Source organism: Parasteatoda tepidariorum, chromosome 2 (genome assembly GCF_043381705.1).
Source record: "Parasteatoda tepidariorum isolate YZ-2023 chromosome 2, CAS_Ptep_4.0, whole genome shotgun sequence".
Classification (NCBI taxonomy): domain Eukaryota; kingdom Metazoa; phylum Arthropoda; class Arachnida; order Araneae; family Theridiidae; genus Parasteatoda; species Parasteatoda tepidariorum.
The window spans coordinates 18,176,762-18,195,673 of NC_092205.1; the positions used below are offsets into that span (position 1 = coordinate 18,176,762).

The 18,912-nt window shown below is 29.0% G+C and overlaps 1 protein-coding gene across 1 annotated transcript in view; it reads left to right on the top strand.

Annotated features, from left to right (window-relative positions):
* Positions 1-6,680: 6,680 nt before the first annotated feature.
* LOC107437217 (pre-mRNA splicing regulator USH1G) overlaps positions 6,681-18,912 on the top strand; it is a 68,290-nt gene continuing 56,058 nt past the window's right edge. The window contains exon 1 of the mRNA XM_016049142.3: positions 6,681-7,039. Within this exon, the coding sequence (XP_015904628.1) occupies positions 6,864-7,039 (176 nt within the window). The 5' untranslated portion in view covers positions 6,681-6,863. The remainder of the gene's footprint in view (positions 7,040-18,912) is intronic.

Below are 18,912 nucleotides of genomic sequence, written 5' to 3' on the forward strand. Positions count from 1 at the left end.
GTTCTTTCGTCTTCTGGGTTGAGTTTGAAATTACAGGGCTACGGAATTTAACATTGGAAGTGGTAAACTTAAAACTGGATCGGCTGTTTAACACCAGTTATTAAAAAAAAATAAAATATTAAAAAATACTGACATTGCTCTTTGCTCAAGTGTGTTGTTTTGATGAAAATTCCCAATTTATTCAATCCAATTCATTGCAATTGTTCAATTTTTTTTTTTACTTTCCTTATTTAAGAAAGAATCTCGAAATTAATTTGATGCAAATCCTGATTCAAAGAATCGATTTCCATTAATTGATTCACTAAATTTTCCCATTTCGATTCCATGTCATATTTGGATTCCAGCTGAAGTTAGATATTTTATGAACAGCTTATGTTTTCATCTCAATTCCCTAAACTGACTTGGAGAAAAATTCATGAAAATTTAAAATTCTAATTCTAAATCTAATATTTGAAATTCTAATTCTTCATAATTCTAAAAATATGTTATTTTAAGCGAAGTTCATACAATACTTCTATGTATATCATATAAATATAAATTTCTATGGTACAAATAATATATGGTACAATATCATATAAATATAAATTTCTATAGACGACTATTATGCGTAACTATAAAATGATTACTTAAAAGAAATAAATCACACATTCTTATCATAGCTTGGATAGCTTGGATATATATACATAGCTTGGAAGAAAATTTAAATTTACAGAAGTAAATTTAAATTTTCCAGAAATTGAAATTTTTAAAGGAAATTTAGGAAGCTTATTCTAAGAAAAAATGTATCCATTTATTTATAACTGTTTTTACATGTTTTTACCTTAATTTAAAATAATCAGTATAATAAATTAGTTGGAACTAAAATGTGAGAAAACATCTTTTTAGAAACTTTTAAAAATTGTGGATTCGACAACTTTTCAATTTTCCTCTAAACTGTGTGCCATAAATTGAATTTTCGTTGAATTTAAATGAACTTTTTTAAACCTTTATTTACAAAGTTAATGTACTAACGTAAGTTAACATACTCACAAACAGTATATTGAAAAATAAATGCCCTTAAAGTTCGAGCTAAAACTTTTATTTAATCGAAAATTAGTAAAAGATGAAAATTAAAATCTGACTTTTTAATAGAGTTTGGATAATTCATTCATATGAATGTTGTTTTTAAGCAAGCTGGAAGAAAATTGATAAAGTTATCGAGTTTGTGAATATGCATCAAAATAAAATACGTTGCATTATTTTCTGATACGAGTTTAAAATCATTAAATGATTATGAGTTTAAACTCATTAAATCATTATGAACTTAAATTCATTATGTGATTATATACTTAAGCTCATTATATGAATATGAGTTTAAACTCATTTGATGAATATGAATTTAATGCGTGAATATGAGTGTAAATTAATTGTATGAATATGAGTTAAGTTCATTGTATGAATATGAGGTTAAATTTTTTATACTGCCATTAGTTCGAACTCATTATATTGATATAAGTTTAAACTGATTGTAAAACTCAAAGAGCTGAATACGGGTTTAATCTCACAACGCCATTATTAGTTTAAACTCATTAAATGGGTATCAGTTTAAACTCATTGGATAAATATGTGTTCAATCTTATTGTATGAACATCAGGATAAATTTTTAATGTCATTATCAGTTCAAATCCATTACATGAATGAGCTCAAGTTCATTCCATGAATGTTAGTTCAAACTCTTACATAACTCATAAGATGAGTATGGGTTTCATCTCATTACATGATTACCAGTTTAAACTCTTTATATAACTGACTCATTATATCAGATCCTTGCATAAATAAGATTTCAAACTCATTGCATGATAATAAGTTTAAATTCATTTCCTGAAGGAATAGAAGTTTATACTCATTAGAAGAATATAGGCTTAATCTCATTACATATTTATGAGTTTATACTTTTTAGAAGAATATGGTTTTAATCTCATTATATGTTAAGTGTTTATACTCATTAGAAGAATATGGGTTAAATCTCATTGCATGTTTATTAGGTTATAGGTACTCATTAGAAAAATAAGGGTTTATTCTCATTGTATGTTTATGAGTTTCTACTCATTAGAAGGATATGGGTTAAATCTCATTACATGTTTATGACAGGTTATGACATGCCTCATTACATGTTATCTCATTACATGTTACATGCTTATACTGATTAGAAGAATATAAGTTTAAATTTTAAACACACTTTAGGAAAATGTTCTTCAATTTGAACACTGTTGAGGTACGTAAAAAAATAATAAAACTGAATTTTTCCAAACTTTACAAAGATGTTCTCCCTTAAAAAAATTGTAATTTGTTTACCGATCAAAGAACTAAAAATAAATCTATTAAAAATTAAACATAGATATATAATTAATATTCCTAACAAAATGATAATGTCTGAAGAGTTTCGGGAAATGATGTCGCGTCCTAACTATTTCTCAGAATTACTTTTTTTTTTCTTTTCTCTTTCCTCGGGTCATCGGAAAGCCATCGATTAATTGAACTCATTTGCATTTTATTACGATTCACCGAATGTGTTATTAGATTAGAATTTGAGAGATGATGCTAAATTCTTTATTTTTATTTTGGTTAAATGACATCTCATTGAACTATTAAACTAATGACGATAAAAAAAATTGTTCACTCATGAAACGGAAATGAAATAATCATTTAAAATTCTTATAGCCATTTATTTGACCTTTAAATGTAGTTAAAACATTTCCTAAATGAATTTTGCCACACGTAAATCTATTTTTAAACGTCAAAGGTAAAGGTTATTTAAAATCTGGCCAGGGAAGAATTTGTTTTTGTTTTTTTCGAAATTTTCCAAATGATTTTAAGACATTTCAAATTAATATTCAAAATGCAGTGATAGTCAGTTATAGCCACAATTCATAAAAGCAGAGGAGTAGTGGCTCAGGGAACAGATCATTCACGTCAAAATTTGGTGATCCAGGTTCGAATCCCAGTAATGATGGGACAATACTAATTCTGCATCCAACTCGCACCAACCACAGTACTGGCTTAAAAACATCCTTAGTGGTAGACGGATCATGGGTTAGAATCCCCTTGCCATCGTGATAACCCTGGGTGTTTTCGTGGTTTTTAGCTCCGTGTAACGCAAATGCAGGTTAGTTCACCAAAAAGTCCTACACGAAGGTAGTTTGTTCCAACGCTTGATTCAGCTGTTCCCTTGTCTTCTGGGTTGGGCTCAAAATTACAAGACTACAGAGTCGAACATCAATAGTTGTACGCTCAAAATTAGGTCGGCTATTCAACAATGGCTATGAAAACAAATTCTTAAAATTGGAGCTACTGAAGATCAGGGGATAGAGCGTTGGCCTTCCAATGAGGTGAATCTGATTTGAATCCCAGCGAAGGCTGAATACGAATTCTGCACCGGGCTCGGACTGACTACAGTGCTGACTTAAGAATATCCTCATTAATATATTATGGGTTAGAATCCCCCTGTCCTGCTAACCGTGAGAGGATTTCGTGGTTTTCTTCGCCATGCAACGCAAATCCGGGTTAGTACCATCAAAAAAGTCCTCCAAGAAGGAGAATTTCTTCGAATACTCGAACAAGGAGTTTTTTTTTTGTCTTTGGGATTCTGTTCAAAATTACAAGGCTATGGAGTTGAACATTGATAATCATAAACTCAAAATCGGATCGACTGTTCAACAAAGGTTATAAAATTCATAAAAGCAGATGAAATTAATTTTTAAGTGAGTTTGTGGTATACAAGCAAATGCAAACAAAAATATTACAATATACATATAGCAATATTACAATATACATATAGCAATAATACAATATACGTATAAAAATATTGCAATATGCATACAGAAATATTACGATATACATATAGCAATATTACAATATAGCAATATTACACTATATATCTAGCAATATTACAGCATACATATAGAAATATTGCAATATACGTATAGCAACATTACAATATACACAAAGCAAATGTAACAGCAAATACAAATATTCATTATTATAGTAGACTGAATTACGTAGCTCTTTGTACTTTACGAACGGTAAACATTTCTACGACATAAATGATTGAATTAAAGGTTTCCAAATCATAATAAGTTTTAGCAAGAATCAATTGAAATAAAGTGCAATTGATAACAAAGAATGCAGATTTTAATAGTAAGTTGTCATGGAAAGTAAGGAAATAAAGGCCTTAATAGATATTTGATCAACAAAAGGAGCATTCTTTTGAAGTGAATTGCGGGATTTCTTTTTTCTTTTTAAAAAAGCGGAAGAGCTTTTTTGAATAAAAATAATGTTCATTTGAACAGAAAAAAGAATTTATTTCCGTGAATTTTTTTTTTGTCGCAACATTGGTTGGCTAGTAATTTTTAAATTGTTATAAACATATGATTTTGGTATCGTTTATATTATCGATATTTATTCCTATCGTTAGCATATTCTATCATTAGCGTATTCTCGTCGTTTAGTTTTTAGCATTTGCACTTTGCCTGTGACTTGGATATGTGTTGCAGTAGTCTTCTGTTATATTGAGCTTTTACGTTAGGAACAAAAAATAGCGTCATAGAGTTAACAAGTTACATTATGTTATGTAAGAAAAAAAAAATCGAAACTAAAAAAATAAGCATAGAAAAACTTATTGTGAAAATATTTAATGACACATTTAGGGGTTGCTCATAAACAATGTCTCGCTTGGAAAGGAGTTATTGAAATTGTGAGAGTTTTTGACAAAGAGGAGGTAGGGGCAACCAGAAATGTGATATCTGTATTTTGCATAAAATAAAAATATTTAAGATCAGCAAATTGAATATTTTTTCCGTCAAAATAAGTTCACAATTACTGTTATGCTTGGGAACTTCTTGAAATGCATAATTTGAAACATGTTCTGCAGCATGGGTGTTTTGTTTCTATAATATGTTTATTTAATATGTTTATTTAACATAGGTTGAAGTATGACACGAGGGATTGAGGGCATAGTGAAATTTGACACTTTGTGACAAAGGGGAGGAGGAAGTCAAAATATTGAAAAAATGTGTGTCATTATTTATAATTAACCCCTTACTATTACTATTTTTGTAATCACTATAATTTACATCTTCTAATAAAGAGAATAAACAAAAAATTACCATAATCTAGAACAACTTTTGTTTTTAGTATCGGAATTTTACTTTCTAAAAATCAATGATTAAAGTTCAATGGGTTAACTTCAAATACACTAATTAATTAGTGTTAACTCTCAATTAAGTAACGAAATTGATATAAAAGTGTATTTTCTCTGAATGAACTTGACTCTTTAAAAAATTTCGATTCTATCAAGGATTAGAAGAGAGCTGCATTCTGGAAAATAAAGTCTCAATAATTAGTAGAGCAGTCAAAAATTTCAACACCTTAATATCAATTTCACTGTATCTCTAGAACTTTTTAAGCGAATCAAAATTTTTTTTCCCCTCTGTTAATATATTTATATATCAAAATATAATTCCAAGTAAAAAATAGTTTCTAATAATTATACATTAATTGTTATTTTTTTATTTAATAACAACCGAAAAAATTACACATTTAAACAAAATATAAACTTTGGGCGAAATCGGACGAATAGTTCTTGAGAAATAGAAATTTATAAATACGAAACTCAGAACCATTTCGACCAATGTTAAACGAAATCGTATTTTGGCATAAAAATGATGTAAAAATTTGTTTAACTTTCAACTCAACAATTTTATTAACAATTACAATTTAAAATTCCTTAAATAAAATGATTAAAAAGAAATAATAATTATTAAAAATCACTTATCTTTGGATTACCTTTAAGTTATCTGTAGATAAACGAATTTTATAATTTTGTACAAAAAGATTTTGATTCGCTTATATAGTTCCCCAAAATGTACTCGAGAAGTTAAAATAACATTAAGAGGTCTAAACTTTCGACCAATCTCTTGTCGAAACTATTGGGATCTTGTTTTTCAGATTGCGGTAATACCGATTTAATTGATCAAAAATCCAAATCCGTTAAAAAAAAATCAAAAATTATTCAGAGAAAATACAGTTTTGGTCTGATTATATTAAGTAACAGTTTTCTTTAATAATTAAGCATTATTAACGTCAACATTTTAAACCATTAATATAGATTTTTTTTAGAACTTCAAAATGCGATCATTAGAATAAAAGTTATTCAGGATGATATCCTTTTTGGTGGCTCACTGTATAATCAAAGGTAAGTGGAGTGAAAAATCATGTAATATTGCTCAAGGTTTGCAATATGTACTGTTAATATAATACAATAAATCACGAAAATGTATTAAAACCTATAGTTTAAAATACTTTTTTTTTTTTTTTTTTTTTTTTTTTTTTTTTTTTTNTTTTAAAAAATCCAAAATTCCCTCTTAAGACGGACTACTTAAAAAAATGCATCTATTTCCGATTATTTCAAAATAACTCCAGCCTACGATACTCCACAAAATGTCTGAAATGCTATCCCTAAAAAACGGAAAATAATAGGAAGTATCTGTTAAAACATTTGGCTGCTTTTATTCCCGATTGAAGATAGTAAAATATTTCAGAGAATCGTTTTCATTTGGCGCTTCCCTTGGCGCTGCTCAGGTGAAAAAAGAAACTTTTTTTAGACGCAGCAGGTAACCCTGAATAGCGCTCGATCTTTGAATGAAGTTGTTCCCTAACTTTCAACTCAGTTTGTTCCACAAACACGCGACATGTAGACCGGTGTAGGCATATTCCACTTCTCATTGGATGCACGCTCAATTTACAGGATCGTCTGTGGATTAATACAAATAAAAACAAACGATCTTTTCGGATGAAGTGATAATTAAAAAGGATAGTTGTGCAAAATGTCCGGATTGGACAAGGATAGATTTCACAGGGCTGCTCGGGACGGATTTTTGGATTTGTTGAGAGATGCGACGAGAAAAGATTGCAATGCTCCGGATGAGGATGGAATGACTCCCACGCTTTGGGCAGCTTATTATGGGAATTTAGATGCTCTAAGGCTCATAGTTGGACGGGGGTAAGTTGCCATCATTTTAATTAATTCCATTTTTCACTGAATAATTCCCTCACTTTTCTACTTAATTTTGTGGTATGTGTGTGTGTGGTCAATTTTATTTTACACAATAATGTCCCACTCTTGCCCATTTTTCATTTTATTTTAAAGAATAAGCTGTCCACCTTTTAATGTTATTTTAAAGAACAATTAAACCATTTTTCATTTTGTTTTACGAAAAATGTTTTCGATTTTTAGGGTTATTTTAAGGAATAGGTAGCCCCTTTTTATCAGTAACCTCTTTCTGTTATTTAAAGTAATATCAGCGTAAATTTTATTTTGTTTTACGGAAAAAGTTGTTCACTTTTTAACGTTATTTTAAAGAATTATTAGACCATTTTTCATCTTGTTTCATGAAGAAGAAAAAAAACGGCAGATTTTCGAGATTATTTTAAGAAATTGGTAGCCTCTCTTCATTTTGTTATACGGAATTGTCCTTTTTTAAATGTTATTTTAACGAATTAGTAACCAATTCTTCATTTTGTTTTCGGAATAAGTTGCCCTTTTCCTAAATATTATTTTAAAGAATTAGTAACCCATTTTTTATTTTGATTTTGGAATAAGTTGTCTACTCTTTATTATTGTTCTAAGAAAGTGGTAGCGCATCTTTCATTTCATTTTACAGAATAAATTGTCCGCTTTTTAATGTTATATTACAGAATTAGTAGCCTATTCTTCACTTTGTTTTAGGAATAAGTTGCCTGCTTTTAAATTTTATTTTATAAAATTAAAGACCTACTTTTCGATGTCGACGAGTAGCCCCCTTTAAAAAAAATTATGCAAAATAAATACCACAAATCTCGCTGTTCTTCTGCAGAATCAGTATACTACCTTTTTATTAAAAAAAAATTTTTTTTTAAATATTTTACGGAATAAGTAACTGTTTTTTTTTTTTTTATCTTAAAGTAAGTTTTTATTTAATAAACCGGGATATATCAGAAAATTATCATTTTTCAAAATTAATAGATAAATAGAAAAACAGCTTTTTTAAGTCGAAATTTTTTTTCATTAATTGTTTTTAATATTATTTTGTAATCAATAAAAATTTAAATAATAATACCAAGTTGTAAATTTAATTTTTTCAAATAAGAAGGGATTTATAAGCATTTCAGACAAGAATTAAAAACATTTCTTTGAAAATTTAAAGTTTCTTTCTTCTTTTTTATTAATGTGCACTTTTAGAACTTAGATGTTAGAATATTTTTAACTTAAAAGTTATATGACTTATACTTTCAGTTATGTAATTTTAATTCAATTTCAACACAGCTTATCAACAAGAATTAATAATTTAAAATGGAATTTAACTTAATAATGATAATTTAATTTTAACAAAAATAGTTTCCTTTTAATAATAATAGCTTTATAATAATATTTTAAAAGATAATCTTTTTCATAAAAATAATAAATTAGACTTCATGAAATTTTATAATACGTCATATTAATTTAATAAAAAATTTATAAATATAATTATACATTTGATAATATTAATTTTATTTAAAAATCAATATTAATTTAGATTTTATTTTTTAATAATTATCATTTAAAATTTTTTTTATTTTCATTCTTTTAACTGTAATACATTAAAATTTTCCGAAAATAATTGTAGAATTTTTCATTTATTAAAAACATATACACTGTAAAAAATTTCCGCATCAAATTACGGTAAAAAGTACCAGCACTCCGTGTACCGGTATTTTTTACCGCAAAATCTATTTTTGCCGGAACATATTACAGAAAAAAAATCTAATGTACAGTAATTTTTACAATAATACAAATAATAAACTAAACACTAAACTCAGTGGCAAGACAGCCCATGGACTTATTTTCTGTTTTCTTGACCTTGGGCACTGAGGTGCAAGAGCAGATGTTATGATTGGTGGTCAGCTGAACGTGGAAACCCCCAGTGTTTAGTCCTCAAGCAGGCTTGGTACTGATTTTATCGATCCACTGAAGGGATGAAAAGCTGTTAATACCGCTAATAATTGCCGAAAATGAAACTCTAATTATATAAATTTTACAGTAAAAAATTACGACATAATATTTTACTGTAAAAATTGAATTTTGCGTTTAAATTGATTTTACAGATGATGCATCCAAAGTTCTAATAATTTATACCTAATCTTTTATAGTTTAGTTGGAATATTTCTTTAATTAGAGCACGCATAAATTTATACGCTTATAGTCCACATATTTCTAAATTTAATTTATATTCATATAAATTATTTAACCATTTAACGCAGAAGGGACACGGATATCACTTTTATATTTTTATTTTTCTGCTGCTCCAATTACAAGCAATTAGTTATAAAAAGCAGTTTAATAATTACTAAAGAATATCGGAATTGTATTTGTACTAAAATATAAAATCCAAAAGAAAAAAAGTAGTTAAAAAATTTTTTTTTTCTCATTCGTACTCAAAAATAAAGAAATTTAAATGATGAATAACCTGTTTTTCTCAGATCTAGATAACTGAAAATAAATGCAAATTTCAAAAGGCTTTTGTTTGGAAGTGAGCCCTGTTCGGGAGCTTTAGTTTTTAACCTAGAAAAAGACACCGGTATCTCAGAATGTATTACATTACCATGAATTATAAAAATACTAAATATAATATCACTCATTTTGAACTACATTAATACACAATAATAAAGAAAAATGTGAAAAATATGCTTAATTAAAATTCTACATCATAGTAACCCAACCCAATCTAAAAAAAATCTTTTAAGATACTGTTATTATTCTTTCATAGTTTTTGAAATTTAAACCATTTTTTTTTAAAAAAAAACTATATAGCTCTTTTCATTCAATATTTTTTGATTTTTTAATTTTAATTCTTATTATTAACTGATTTGAATTGATATGATTGGGAAATATGAATAGCTTTTGAGATAGAAAGTTAAAAAAAAAACAAGAGAGGTATATATAGGGAAAGTGGAGCAGAGATATTTTTATTTTTCCTGAATAATTATAGATCAAACACTTTGTCGGGAGTAGATGTATGGATACTGAGATATATACAGACATTTCACATAATTCTCCCGAATTCAGGTCAAAGTTTTACTTTTTGTCGCAATTTCTGAATGACGCTAACTTCAGACGAATATGTGTGAACTGGAGGAGGAGAGGGAAGAAATAAATATACTGAATTCATTTCAAAGTTAGTTGATACAGAAAATATTTGAGGATATACAGTCGGACCCCGTTATAGCGAACGGTCTACGGACGATCCAGTCCACCTTATATGATGGTTCACTATATCCCAAATCTTCGAAAAAATAATTTTATAGCATATTGTAGTAGTATTATTGGAAATAGTGATTGCAGTAGTGCATAATTTGCTTTATGAATTATTAACTAACTGAATCTAGAGTCCTGCTACAGCGTAGTTTTCTTACAGTGAACTTCTTTCTATAACAAAATTTATTTTATAACCGGTGCAGAATAGCTGACCCTATTCTTAGTTCACGATTATCAATGTTCAACTCAGTGGTCTTGTAATTTTGAACCTAATCCAAAAGAAAAGGGAACTGCTCAAGGATTAAGTATTGGGACAAACTTGCCTTCGAGAAGGACTTTTCTGATGGAACTAACCCGCACTTGCGTTACATGGAGAGGAAAACCATCAAAACCTCCTTCGGTTAGCCTGACGGCAAGGGCATTCTAAACCATGATCCATCGACCATTGAGGTTATTTTGCATAAGCACTGCGTTCAGTGCGAGCCTGGAGCAGAATTTGTATCACCCACCTACCGCTGGAATTCGAACATGGGTTACATCTTTGAGAGCCGTGTGCTCTATTCTCTGAGCCACCATGTTCTGTCTACATTAAAAAATTCGCAAAATACTCTCCATATAGTGTAGTTATTGGTCTCCATTTAAAAAATTTTAAGACGTTTATCTTTTCAATTTACGTATTTTTTTGGAATTTTCGATGTGTTTACCTTTTTTTATTTCCGTCCTTTTTGAAGAAAAATGCATTTAAAAGTTTGAACTTCTGTGTAAGCGATTCGTTCCCCCAAATGTCTGTTTTTACAGACCAGGCAAAGCGCATTAAGAATGTAAAAATGTGTCTTAGGAATACTTATTGTGGGAAAATGTGTTTTATGAATTTTAAGAATATTTACACGCGTCTTATAAATTTTTAGACTTCCAAGAATGCTTTGTAAGAATTTTAATTGTGTGACAAAATTATATAATGTTTAAATTTGAAAATGTGTTTTATAAATGTTGAGAATGTTAAAATATGTTTTCAAAATGAGCATATATATTTTATATAAAGCATGATTGGTGTTGACATGAACATAAAACATGCCAAGATGATTTTTATGAATAATAAGAATGTGAAAATGAGTTTTATCAATGTTAAAAGCGCTAAAAATTGCTTTATGAATGCTACGAAATGGAAAATGCGCTTTATGAATGTTAAAATGCCTTTTTACAGCAAAAATGTAATGTATTATTATGAATGGTTAAAATGTATTTTATGAATGTTAAGAGTGTCAAGACATATTTTATGAGTATTGAGAGAGCAAAATTGTGACGTATGAATGTTAGCCCTTTGGCACAGAACCTTTATTAAAAATATTTTTCATAATTTTTTTCCTTATTTTGCATTAATTTAGGAAAAAAAAAGTGAAAAATATTAGGTTTAGCATTTTGGTAGTTTATGGTTAGGAAATACAGCATGAACACCTGTGTATTTCTCTGCGCTATAGATAAAATCCTCCAAACACGACTCATTTCTAAACAGCAAATTTTCAAATTTTCACGTATTTGCAATTATTTATATCTAAGAGAAACAATTATTCCTCCTCCTTCATTCTAAGAGAAATGGTTATTTACAAAATCAATTATTGACAAACTTTATGACAGAATTTTTTTTTTCAAACTACTTTTTTTGGACTTTTTATTTTAGTAAAAATATATATCCGGTAATATAACAGAATTTTTAGTAAGTATTAGACTGTCCTTTATAATTAAAAATTACCAAAATATATCTTTGCTTGCATTTAGAGCGTCAGAAAAAAGTTTATATAAAAGAGGCACCAGTGTCCCATCTGCTTTAAAGGGAAGTGAAAATGCGCTTTGTAACTGTTAAGAATGTGAAAATGCATTTTATAATTACAGTAAATTCTTGATATCTCAAAGTTAAAGGAATGGAAAAAAAATTTCGAGATAGCGAGTTTTCGAGATATTAAGTTCAGAACTATACATGTTCTAAAAAATAGAAAAAATATATTCTAAAATATTACTGTAAGAAAAAAATAGAGTCATGATACATGGGAATATCTGCTAATAAATACGCTCGTATTTATAGTTGACTATAAGCCTAAATAAAACAGTGATAATTTCAATTTTTATGAAATGAATTGCTTTACAATGAATTTACATTTTGATTTTTCCGATCCATTTCCATTTTCTATTTCGAAAAAAAATTTAAAATAACAATGTTTTGAGAAGAATTTCTCCGACATAGGAATTCAAATTACTAATTCAAATTTATTGAGGACATATATAATGCCAAGGGGAAAAATACTTTTTGGCGTAAGAAGGTTTTCGTGGTATCGAAGTTCGAAATATCGAGAGTATACTGTATTGAAAATGTGAAAATGTGCTTTCAAAGCAAGGACATATATTTTAAAATGTTGCGAATGTCAAAAATGTGTTTTAGAACTATATGAATCCAGAAAAATTACTAGGGTGTATTTTGCTTATTTGTCATTCCAAAAGCTAAACTAATAGGTCATGTTTTATATTCAACTCTAAAAATGTCATATGGTATGATGTTATGGAGGCCTATACGAAATCAGTGCACGTCCACGATTGAGCAGGCAGCGTCAATTGTTTTCATTGAATTATAAGAAATGTCCCCACATTGAAAAATGACTCTTTTTATGAGTGTTAAGACCGCGTATTGTCCGTGACCCTCTAGTTAACCTGAAAACTAATAATTCATAAAAACAGAGCTTTCTTTCGTGATTAGTAAGGGACCGTTTACCAATTACATTTTCCTTAAAGAGGATCTTCAACTCATGCTATTGTTTCTCCTACAAGAGTAATGGAAGTTAAACATAATTTTTTTTTATTGTAAAATAAATAATGAGATAAAGATAAAAATATTGAAACATAATTGTCGCAAGGGTAAGGATGAAGAGGGCATGTCAGGGGGCACAACTGAAATTTATCGTTACATTTTATAAATATTTTCTAGTGGAAGTTGTCAATTACTTTTGGAGACAAAATTTTGAAATTATTAATTTTTAATTTGGAAATTGGATATAAATGTTTTATTTAATTGTACGTATAACTCACTTAAACATGGTATAAATACAAAAAAAATATGAAAGAAATATTTAAAATTTATTTTATTTTATTGGAGACTGGTTAAAAAAATATTTTTTCAAAATCACATAGCTTTGTTAAAATTCATTTATCACATTTCAAGTCTTTACACTTAATTTTATTTAAAACTTACATATTTATGCTAATTATTATTTAATTTCTCACTAAATTTAGAAATAAAAGTTTTGATTTTTTTACAAAAAAAAAAGGATAATATAAGACATGATTTCGAAAAGCTCTAAGGACATCAAATTTCAATTTAAGGTCGTTTTTGATGGATTTTTTTTCTTCTGCATTTTTTAAGGGCTTTTTTAAGGAAATTTTTAAGTCATTAACGTTTTCGGCTCGGTTTATCAGGTATTAGCTTGCATTTTATTTTATTTACAAATTACATATTTATTTTATTTATTATTTTATTTTTTTTTAAATTTAGAAATAAAAGTTACGATTTCAAATAAATTTTTATAAAAAAAATACATATATATTTAAAAGTTGGCCTCGAACATTTTTAAGGAAATCATTTTTCAATTTAAGGTCATTTTTGATGCTTTTGAAAGACCTTTTTTAAGTTTTTTTATTTATTTATTTATTTTTAAAAGAATTTTTAGATCATTAACATCCTGCTTATACTGCTCAAAGAATATATTGCATTAACGTCATTTTTTTAAAAAATTAAGCACGAGCGTATTTTCCTACAAAAAATTGTTATTTGTTGTCAAAATTTCTCTCTAATTATAATCTAAAGTTAAGAATCTTTCCTGTTTTGAAGCGGTTGCATTAAATTACCATTTTTCGAGTGAGCAGTTTTAAAAAAGACGAGGGGGAAGTGCTCAAAAATGATGGTAATGATTTATACACGCTAAGTTAATTGTCAACATAACGATTAACCTGAGAACGATGCCGTGCGTTGTTAGATATCTTAAGAATTAGGCAAATGAGTAACAACATTTTAAAAATTCTATTCACTACGGAGTATTTATGAAAATAGGAAATTAGTTTATGTGCCAATGAAATTTGGTTTTAGCAACATTTAGTTTATAACAGCACAACTGTGTTTTTATGAATAATCTTTCATTTAAAAATTACCATCTGGTAAACATGGAGTGCAATTGTTCTTTAATAAATAGTTGCAAGTAGGTTCTTACATAAAATTATCGACATTTCCCATCATGAGATGATAATAATAATAATCAGGATTAGAATGTTTGCTAACCTACAATTCTTAAAAAAGGGATCAAAAACAATAAAAATAACCTTAAAGTAAAAGATAATGTCCTTAAAAAATGTTCTAAATTGTTTTATATTATCTTTTTTTAATAAAAAAGTATAAATCATAATTTGTAATTATTAAATTTTGTAAAAAATAAGGAAATAATTAAAATGATAAATCGAATTTATCTTTATTGCGTACTTATTTACATTTCATTCATGAGTACATAATTTATAAATAAAATTAAACGTATATAAGTATCTGATAAAGATAAATAAGATTTTATGAATTTTTCTTTGTGTCCTCAAGAACATCAGAATTGCATCGCATTATCAATTGTTTTTAATATTCTTCGAAGAGGAAAATTGCTATTATCCAAAAGCAAGTTTTTATACTTTGTAAAACTCTGTTCAACATCAACGCTTTTTATTGAAGGATATTTAAATTAAAAACATTCAACGCAATATTTATATTAATTTATAAAGAAAAATATAAACACTGTAAAATTCATAAAATATGATTGAAAATGAGAAAAAAATCTAAGACGAGGAAAATTAACCCCTTCCCTAAAAAAAAGCAAATACGTAAAATAAAATAATGCTTTTATCATTAACATAGTAACCCTGATAATAATAATGATGATTAGCAACTTATTTTTATAATATTCAGTATGTAGAAAAAAAAGTGTGAACTTGTTGATAGCTAGGTGATCTAATGATCGGATTTTAATGTATTAAAATGCAATGTTAATGGTTTGAAGGCCTTAAACTAAATATGCTTGTTATATAGTTCAACGATAATTTAAGCTATGAAATCAGTGTATTTCTTTAAATACATATACCTTCTTTTCGATTTGTGTTCTTTAAATTCAAATTATGGGAGTGGGGTGTAGCCGTTTACTGGAAAATATGTTCCTAATGGTTTCCTCAGGACAGCAATTAAAGTTTAGACCCCGTAATGTTAATTTCACTATCTGCGTTGTCATCCAAAAGAGATCGCTTTTTAAAAGTTTATTTCTAATTTTGTCATTTGAAATTACGTTTACTAAATTGGTGTTCGGTTGTTGACTTGTTCTACATGGTCTAGCTACAGCCTAGACCAAGGATCTTCAAAAGGATCCCAAGAATCTTCGAATGGTAGCATACAAAAAAGGTGCATTGTAAAAAAAGGCGCATTTTTGCAGTCTATTTTCTGAAACACGCATTTCGAGTTGTGTCCATTTTCTAAAACACGCTTTTGAGATATGTCCGTTTTCTTTAATATGCATCTCGAGCTGTGCCCATTTTTTAAGCAGGCATTTCGAGCTGTGTCTATTTTCTTAAACACTCATCTCAAGCTGTGTCTATTTTCTTAAATACTCATTTCAAGCTGTGTTCATTTTCTTAAACACTCATTTCGAGCTCCGTCTATTTTCTTAAACATGCATTTCGAGCCACATCCGAATTCTTAAATATGCATTTCGAGTTATGTCAATTTTCTTTAACACGCATTTCGATTTGCGTCTGAATTCTGAAACATGCATTTTGAGTTGTGTCCATTTTTTAAAGCACACATTTCGAGCTGTGTCCATTTTCTTAAATACGCATTTCGAGCTGTGTCTGGAATAAAAAGCTCATAGACGTTGTATTAGAAGCGTTTATCTCACAATATTTTTGCAATAAAATTTTTTCTCTGCATTTATCGTACATGATGCACTTTTTCCAAATTCAGGAACTATTTCTCCAAAATCCAATAGTATCTTACTCGATATTCCGAAGGTAAATATTTTTTTTTAAAATTAAGTCTTATATCACCCTTACCCGGTAGTCTGACTCCATTGTCAATACAAAGTTATTATGCGACAACCGATCGCATAGCTAAGAATAAACGAACCCTCAGAAAAACCGTTACAAAAGCAAGCCAAGAGCAATTTCAGAAGTTTCGTCTGCCACTTCCTTTTTCCGGGACTTCCTCATCGCACAGAAGCCATCCATTGGCACGACAGCAACAGCTCTCTTGATGAAATTAGATTCGAACTTAGGAATCATTTTCGAATGTTTGCGTGTCGGTTGACGAGCTACAGCAAACAATGGACATCGCGGCCCCTGGAAACGTCCCTATTAAACAAAATGGTGAGGGAGGAAAGAAAAAAAGAAATGTCCGTTAAGAGAAGTGAAGAGACTAACTTTCTGCTTCGATGGTTTCTTCGAGAGAATGATTCTATTTTCCTTTTTTTTTTCTGATAGAAGGAGATGGAAGATTCTTGGATATTAACGATAATGATTTTAAAATGGATTGGTGTGAGACAGACGTTTTTGAATCGAACTTTTAAATCGAATGTTTTAATACCAAGTCTGTAAAAAGGTTGTTTAATTGTTGTTCATTGTAGTTTACGCGTCGAAAATGAATGAATCAGAAATTAGTATCGTTCGAATCGGGATTCAATTCTTTCTGTTCGAAAGAGATGGAAGATTCTTGGATATTAACGATAATGATTTTAAAATGGATTGGTGTGAGACAAAGGTTTTTGAATCGAACTTTTAAATCGAATGTTTTAATACCAAGTCTGTAATAAGTTTGTTTAATTGTTGTTCTTTGTAGTTTTCACGTCGAAAATGATTGAATCAGAAATTGGTATCGTTAGAATCGGAAGTACTTTCTATTTTTGCAAGATTTTCATCTATCGAACATTTGGCCTGCTAGGATGATAAAACTAAATTGGACGGTCTTTGCAAATTTGATACACGTCATTACAAATAAATATAATACATGTTTTAGACATGAAAATATCAAATTACAGATACAAACATGTTATACATAGTATTACGCGTAATTTGATATTTGTATCCAGATTTTGAAGTCTAGTCAGTTTTTTAATCTAATGATAGCTCTCTTTTTTAACCAAATGTATATAAGTGCAAATATGTGTACACAACATACAACTGAACACACACTTGAACAAAAATGCGCAAATTGTATTACGTTGTGTACAATGTATCAGTGAGTATCAAGTACATATTATTGCATATAATTTGATATTTGCAGATTTGTATCCAAATTTTGAAGTAAAAAATCTAATTATAACACCCTTTTTGAATTCCAAATACAAGCAAGAGCAAATATGTGTACAAAACACGGAACTCATCACACATTTGAGCAAATCTTTTTAACTCCTAAAATTTTTTTCCGACTCCAACTCCACGGCCCTGTAAATGATAGAATGATAATAATTCAAAGCACTTTAACCTCCAAAACTTTATTTTTGGGAATTCTTGTATCACTTCAGATCCAAATGAGTCACCTTTCTTAGTAGTGGGCTGCTACGGTTTCTTTCATTGCGTGACTTGACACACACCTAATAGTAGAATCACTTATTACCTGGAAATAAATCCCAAGTTGGGGGCCTCCGGGGTAACAGGGTGTCTTCGTATCGATTTCTTGTACTTTTGTTTCGAAATTTCTTAGAAAAACTGCCAGACGAAACTAATTTATTTCGATTCTTAGAACTTACATGTCTCAATTATTTGAATTATAAAGCTCGAAATGTAGTAAATTTCTTCAGAAACCATTTGATTGACTTAAGAAGATGAATCTTAGTCGTGATTCAGATTAGAATTTACTAATTCAGGCAATTTTTTAGTATTATTGCATTAAACAATGCGTTTAGTTTCAATCACTAAAAACCACTGCATACTTTGAAAATTTAATTCACCCTAATTAACAATACAGAGTCGCTTAGGGGATAGAGCACTCGCCTCCCAATGAGGTGCCCCGGGTTCGAATCCCAGCGATGGCTGGTCGATTCAAATTCCGCACCCCGCTCACATCGACCTCAGTGCTGACGCAAAATGTTCTCAGTGGTAGACAGAACATGGGATAGAGTTCTCTTGCAGTCAGGGTAACCGTGGGAGGGTTTCCTCTCCATGTAAAGCAAATGCTGGTTAGTTCCTTCAAAACGTCCTCTACGAAGGCAAATTTCTCCTAATACTTGATCCAAGAGTTCCCTTGTCTTCTGGAATGGGTCAAAATTACAAGATCACGGAGTTGAACATTGGTAGTCGTAAACTCAAAATTGGGTAGGCTGTTTAATGACAGTAATATAATTAACAATACAGTAAACCTGCTAAGTTGACCATCTTTATATACTGATTATTTGTCTAAGTTTCTCTTAATGGTCTAGTGCAGTTTCCCAAAGTGTGGTACGCGTACCCCCAGGGGTACGGGAACAGTTTAGCGGGGGCACGCGTTCTTATGCAAAATATCTTGCACCAAACAAAAATTTTAAAAATTTTTATTTAAAAACATAGCT